The sequence below is a fragment of the Lucilia cuprina genome, chromosome 2, assembly GCF_022045245.1.
Source record: "Lucilia cuprina isolate Lc7/37 chromosome 2, ASM2204524v1, whole genome shotgun sequence".
In the NCBI taxonomy this organism is placed as follows: Eukaryota; Metazoa; Arthropoda; class Insecta; order Diptera; family Calliphoridae; genus Lucilia; species Lucilia cuprina.
This window is the reverse complement of record NC_060950.1, coordinates 18,964,142-18,971,752: the sequence shown is the minus strand read 5'-3', so window position 1 is coordinate 18,971,752 and position 7,611 is coordinate 18,964,142. Positions and strand designations below refer to the sequence as shown.

At 32.8% G+C, this 7,611-nt stretch overlaps 1 protein-coding gene across 1 annotated transcript; it reads left to right on the top strand.

The window, feature by feature from the left end:
* The first annotated feature begins 3,812 nt into the window (after positions 1 to 3,812).
* On the top strand, positions 3,813 to 5,975 carry LOC111675603 (protein escargot). Its single transcript, XM_023436385.2, has one exon. It carries the CDS (start codon positions 4,083 to 4,085, stop codon positions 5,685 to 5,687), a length of 1,605 nt encoding a protein of 534 aa, XP_023292153.2. The 5' UTR covers positions 3,813 to 4,082; the 3' UTR covers positions 5,688 to 5,975.
* The last annotated feature ends 1,636 nt before the right edge of the window (positions 5,976 to 7,611 follow it).

Here is a 7,611-nt window from a genome sequence, read left to right as displayed (position 1 = left end):
ATAAATTTGATACATGATCTTCTTTTGTCCAAGGGACGAAGCCTATTGAAAATGGTCCATTATTTCACCTAGCCCCCATACAACTGAACCCACCGAATAGGGCTTTTAAGTTTATGATTATGTTTAATCAATGCGAAATCAAGTTCTATACTGGCATGATGACCCTCGTCAGTTCTAAAATGTATAGGGCATTATTTGACCTTAGCCCCTATAAAAAGCACCCTTCAAAATTAGACTTAAATGTCCACAGTTTTATTCAACATTAAATGGCTTAAGTGTATCCGAGACAAGGTACAATTCAACTTAAATATTTTATTATAATAACTAAATCACATTTTACTTTTTGTAACAGTTGTAGAGTATTATACGGTTGACCTCGCCCGATTATAATTTCTTATTTGTTTTTTGTAATATACGTATATTTAAATAGTATTTTTTTTCGAAATAAACATTATATGTTATTAAAGTGACAACGTTATATTCTCAAATAAAACGTTGCGTTGTGTCGAAATATCGCATTGCAAAAATGACAACAATGCGTTGTTGTATTGAAAACTACATATGTTTTTATACACATCAGTTTCAAGACTTTTCCACCGTTTTTTCGCCTTTGTGTACGAAATGTAATATTTAAAGTAATATAGATTAGAAATCTTTGTATATAATTTTAATGAAGGCCTGGCAATTACAAATAATGTTTTCAAGAGTTTTACTGTTCTTTCCCTTTATTATATAGATGTGTCGGAATTCACTACTATATCCTCAGACTTGCTCATCCTGAGGGGGCTTCTAGTTATCCTCACTTGTTATGGTCACCTTACAGAATATAGTGTTTTTAATCACAGTTTCGTTACTACGAGTTTCCATAACTTTATAGAATTATATTGGTTCCTGAGAGGCCTGATACCCATATGACGTAAAGCTTTCACATTTTTAAAGTGCCTAACGTTTTAGATCCAATACGTCCTACATTTAAACTTGTCATCTAATATCGCCCTCATTGTCCAAATTAAAAATGAATTCTTCTTTTATCAACGACTTCTTACGGAGACTCAGAGCAATGTACTTAACTTATGTTTATGTATATACTCCCATGGAAATTGGATCTTCTTACTTGAAAAAATATTGTCAATTCATCGATAGATATAACAATCGAACGTTGTTTTTTTCGGACGAAAGGATTATCCGCCACAGCCGAACTGTTACAACAATAACAGTCAAAGTTCATGTCAAATGAAGGAAATAACCATTAGCTACAGTAAAAGTGTTACAACAATAACACTAAAAGTTCATATCATATAAATGTGCTTTACTTTAAAGTTTAATATAGACCAATCAAAATCAAAACTGAAGCAAATAAACAACCATTGGAATTGTTCAGAAGAAATTTATATTTCCAAATGTAATAGTTTTTTGAATTTTTTAAGAGAATGTGGCCATTTTAGACAATATGAAGTAAAAGTTATGCTAATACTAACGATTGTTGTAATATACACAACTAAAGGAAGAATCATTTCCCAAGTCGTTATGTAAAATGTGCTATATAGTTTTTTCTTTGGAACAAGGATTAAACCAATTGAAAAACAATCATACCATAAATATTAATTTGGAGATCATAGTTATGTTACTAGCATCTCTAAAAAATAATCAACAACACTAACTAGTTAAGAGTTTAATATCGAGTTCATCAAAGAGTAAAATACAGATTACGAAATTTTTCTTATTTACAGATTTTGTGGGAATTTTTTGAATTGAAGCCCAGCACAAAAAGTTTGGAAAAAGATGTAGTATTTTCATTACAACTAGTAACCCAAAGTGCTTCGGGTGAAAAACCTATGAATTTTACATTAGCATGTCATTGGAGGGGATGTTGTTCATTTTTGGCAACCCTGAACTACATCTAAAAATCCGATAGTTGGATGTCAAAAATTAACACCTTCTCTTAATGACCCGCTTATGTAAATTTCAGTGGTTTTTCACAAAAACCTTGATGTACTTCAAATGTGTTATTTGTAATGACTTCTTTTCACACTTTTAACTGGGGTTTCATTTGTATGGAAATATTTGGTTTATAAAAGTGAATAAAATGTAATCGCATATTTAGATCTGATTAAAATGTAGTTTGTAAAGCATGACATCAATAATTTTTTTGCTGGGAGACATCTTAAACATTTTGCAGAATCATTTTCCCCAAAAATTTTTGATTTGATTAAGTTTTCAAAAAATTTCTAAAAGTATATTTTAAATATCGACCAGAAAACTTTTTTATCTTTTACAATTACCGTTTATGTATAAAATTTCGGTTCCTACTATATTCTAAGACAACTTAACTATGTCCGTCCATCAGTGTAAAAAAAAATTATGTAGTTTAGTTGGTATTGACAATCTATACTTCAAACATAACACAAAAGTTCAAAAGAAATTAGTAGACGAAGAAGAATGAATTAATCCAACCAAACATTAAAAAAATTACATATTCTGAAATAAATTTTAAAAGGAAATCCATAAATTGAAATAACATTTTTTCATATTCTAGTTCAATGAACTTTTTTTATTAAAAAAACACGAAAAAAATCCTTCCCAAAAAACACTCCTTAAAAATAAAACATTAAACACTTTATAGCTTAAGTCCTTAAAACAAACTTCAAGTGGGTCTTTATAGAAAACTAAACGTATTGTAAAAGCAATAAAACGTAAATAGACATACACATGTGTATAAATGTACTACGTAAAAGTACGAACAAGAAAAATCCTTAAAAACTAAGTGTTATAGAACAACGGACGACCACCTGTCCTTCCGAACACATGGAAGTCTATATTTAGACTACTTGAGTTTGAGCAAATGCCACAATACTTAAACGATATTAACACACAGACAGTAAAACGAGAACTATGAAAAAAGATCCTACGAGAAGAAAAACAACAATAAATGAAGAAACAAGAGTAATAGCTAAAACTCGGTGTTATAAACATGAAGTGACATGAAAAGTGTGCTCAGGAAATGAAAAAAATACACTTAAAAACTACGAAAAACTCAGCAGAGCATAACAAGGAATTAAGAGGACAAGTTAAGGTTTTGAAAAGTATTGAAGAAGTGAAAATAAATATAAAACTTCAATAAGCAACAGCTGTAAGAGACCAAGAGATAAAATTTTAGAATACATTTTTATAAAGAATCTGATAAAATGAGCATAAAACTAAATAAATGAGAATTTAAGTTACCGAATAGAGTATAACCATATAAAGAGAAAAAGAGAGTTTTAAAATAGAGAATGAGCATTAAAATCTTTAATAATCAAGGTATATAACAAGATTTTGTTTTAAAAGTATTGGTAACATTTGCTATTGGCTGCTGGTGTATGATTCTATTTAAAACCATTATAACGGCACGCGTAGCCAACATGTGTTTGAACATGCTCAAACAGGTTTTGTTTTTAATGTATGACAAACAAAGCTACATACACACACATACACATAAACACCAGCTAAACATAGCGGTTCACTAAACACATTGGGCCAAATGATTGGTGGTTGAAACTAAATGCTGGTTGTATGTACATATAGGTATGTGTGTATGTGAAATGTACATTAAGGAAAGAGCCGGTTTAGGGAGAATGAGAGTGTAAATAAATAAACAAAATTCAGGAGAGTGAGTAAATTTAAGCAGGTGATACTCGCTGGAGAGCAGAGCATAATTGTCATTACAACGGGAGTTTGAATTATGGTGGAGTATAGGAATAAAGAGCTATAGAAATGTTTCTCAGCCTATATAAACTCGTGATAGTTTATGCTCTAGCACAGTTCTTCGTTGCTTTTGCTTGCGTTAACATCGCTTTTTAAGAAAAAAATCATTTAAGATAAAAATAAACAATTCAAAACGCGTTTACTGCTAAAGATCTAAAGAACATTTGAGTTTGAGAATTTTTCTAAAAAAAACACACACAAAACGATCTTAGTAAATAAAACATGTCAAAACGTGTAAAATAACGGTTTAAAATTAAAAACAATATTTCTAATTAAAAAAAAAAACAATTTTAAAAAATATTTATTGTGCTCATAAAAAAACTATAAAAACAAACAAAATGCATAATATTGAAGATATGCTAGTGGAAAAAAATTACTCCAAGTGTCCTTTGAAAAAACGTCCCGTCCATTATCATTTCGATGAGGATGAGTCGTCTTCAATAATTATGGATACAAAAATCACAAACCCTACTACAGTGCCTCTCAAAATGGATAATGATGAACCTGAAAATTTAAGCTTAAAAAAGGATACCAGTGAAACGGCCATAAAACTTATGTCTTCCACCTCCTCCAATACCACCACCACTGCCGAAGAAGAAATGATCAATGTTAGTGATTGTTGTGAAGATGAGGGTGTTGATGTTGATCACACCGATGATGATAGCATGTGTGATGATGAGGATGAAATGATCGATTGTGTGGATATTGAGGATAATCACAGTGAAGATACAAATACTACACAAGCTGCAGCTTTGGCAGCTGCCGCTGCTGTGGCTGCTGCTTCAGCGGCTGTTGTAGTGCCTACACCCACCTATCCTAAGTATGGCATACAACCCTGGAATTTCCATATGTCTCCCTATACTGCTGAGTTTTATCGTACTATTAATAATCCTCATTTGGCTCAACAAATTTCACCTCTTAGAGGAGAACTATTATCGCCCAGTTCTCCCTCGGATTCTATTGGTTCTCTATCGCCACCACCTCATCATTACTTGGGAGGACGTGCCAGTTCAGTATCACCTCCCATGCGTACAGATGTTATACACCGACCCATTGGTGTTAGACAAATGCCTTCTCAATCGCCTCAACATCAGCATAGATTTATGCCTTATCCTTTGCCTGCCTATCCCACCCACCATCAATCGGCCGTTTCCTATGCCCTGGGTTATCCTCCACAACATCATCATGCTCCCATTTCACCAGCTTACTCAGAATCCTCTTACTACTCCATGAGATCACTGACACCTGAATCTTTAGCCTCGCCTGTGCCCGAAGATCTTTCGGTAAAGCCCAATAGCTGTAATGTCATGAAGACACCACAAAAGTCCAGCATTATTAAAACAGAGAAAATTGATATTTCTCCCATAACTCAACAACAATGTGCCACAGCTTCATCTGCCACAACACCAGCTAAGAAAGAGAAAAATGGTCCTCCTCGTTATCAATGTCCAGATTGTCAGAAATCCTACTCTACCTTCTCGGGTCTCACCAAGCATCAACAGTTCCACTGCCCGGCTGCTGAAGGAAATCAAGTGAAAAAATCCTTTAGCTGCAAGGATTGTGACAAAACTTATGTCTCCTTGGGGGCTTTGAAAATGCACATACGCACCCACACTCTACCCTGCAAGTGCAATATTTGCGGTAAAGCCTTCTCGCGCCCTTGGTTATTGCAGGGTCACATACGCACCCATACCGGTGAAAAACCCTTCAGTTGTCAACATTGCCACCGAGCCTTTGCTGATCGTTCTAACTTAAGAGCCCATTTGCAAACACACTCCGACATTAAGAAATATTCCTGCACAAATTGTTCCAAAACTTTCTCTCGCATGTCTCTGTTAACCAAACATTCAGAGGGTGGTTGCCAAGGTTCCCTAAACTCTACAAATAACTCCAGCAATTCCTCCAATGAACTAAACTCCTATCCTGTCTATAACGAGCATTAGGAAATGAATTTTTGACAAAACATATCACGTTTGCCATATAACAAAACCACCAAAAATTAGTTCCTAAAACAAATCTCAACTATTTTTTTCTACCTATATACTATAAATTCAACCTGGTGTTAGAAGTTCTTAAAAAAAGATCACAAAGGCAGAGCCTTTTCTTATTCCTTTTATTTTAAACAAAAACCAAAACTCTAGTCAGCCTCTTGTAACAAAACAAAACTATATTTCCTTGCATTTAATTTCCTTTTTTTTCTGTGTGTAGAGTGCCTGTACAAATGTATTATAATTAATTTAATGAAATTTTCAAATTTTGTATATTTTTGTAAAAAGTTTTAAAGAAAAGCAAAACAAACAAATTTACTTTATTTTTGTATAAATAGTTATATATATGTATTTAAGCTCAAATTTATTTTTTAAACTTAATGGAAGACAATGTTTAAAATTTAAGACAAAATATAAATATATTTTTTTTATAAAAAATTAAAACTTCTTCTCTATAAATATAATTTTAGTGTTATTTTTATATACAAAATATTTTCTTAGTGTTAAATAAAATGTTTTTTAGTTTTATAAGAAATAATTTATTTAAAAGAAAATTTAATTAAAACAAAAATACAAAAAATCATATTTTATAAAAAAAAAGAAAATTTTACACAAATCTTTTTATTTATGGGCTTCATAAAGGTTTTTTTTTGGAAATTTTCAGTAAAAATATTTTGTTTTTAAATTAAAATTTTAAATTTTTAGGAAATAAAAATGGAGTGCAATGTTCGATGGGCTTAACATATTTTTCAAGTAACGAGAGATGCATTCAAGTATTTCGGTTTTTTGAAACGATGTAAGACATACTACACTCCATCTGATCTTCTCACTATTCACACCACTTACGTATATTCGACTGAAAATGGAATACAACTCTCGTGCTTAGGCTAGAGTTTCGTACCCTATTTTGGAGCTACTCGAGCGCGTACAAAAGAGGCGAAGATACTAATCGGTGACAGTAAGGTATCCAACTCTATTGATTCACTGAAGCACCTTTGCAACGTGGGGTGTATTGTTACTATAATGGAATATGTTAATCAGAATTAACGTAGGTCGTTCTGATCAGTATATGACTAAATATATGTAACCTTTGCTACAGTTGTAGCGAAATCTGAAGATATAGCACGATGCACTAAGTTGGCGAAAATTTTTGCGAAAACATAATCATCGTTAAAATTTAAAATTAGTCTCAATAGTACAATAGTTATAACATAGTGCGTCTCAGTCAGATTACGTTATTTACTTCCATATTCTGACGCAGCAGCTCGAGTTGATCCAATACGATTTAAACTTCGTTTAATTACACTTTATAAAAGTGTAACTAGACCCATTCTTGCCTATGCTTCAATAATCTGGTAGAATGCTTTGAACAAAAATTGTAATATCAAACTACTAGAAGGAGTTCTGCGAACAGGCTGCTTGGGTATACTGTCACACAGTCATCGGACGTGCCTGATCGCACACCAGACACAGAATATGTGGGAAACTTTGAAACACTGATCCCAGATAGAATGTCTTGTTCAAGCAGAAAACTAGAGCAAATACCAACAGGAATCCGTTGTTACACGGATGGTTCTAAGTTAGGGGATAAACTGAGCCAGCGGTTCTATATTAAAGTCCCAGAAACATACATATACCACCGTTTACCCAATCATAACACAAGCTTCCAGGCCGAAGTCCGATCAATAAGGAAATGTATTAATTAAGCAATTAGGGCGACATCAGGAGATAGAAGTAAAGTCTGTATTGAAGTCGTAATTCAGGTCTGGATTGGGGAAAAACTCTCGCGTCATCGCCATTATTTCTTAAAGACAATCAGGCTTGTGTTTGTTGCCAAGCTTTCGACATAATTGCGTCTAACTCGCACCAATTGGGTGTA

Coding starts and splice junctions, on each gene's coding strand:
- LOC111675603 (XM_023436385.2), top strand. CDS start 4,083: ATGCATAATATTGAAGATATGCTAGTGGAAAAAAATTACTCCAAGTGT.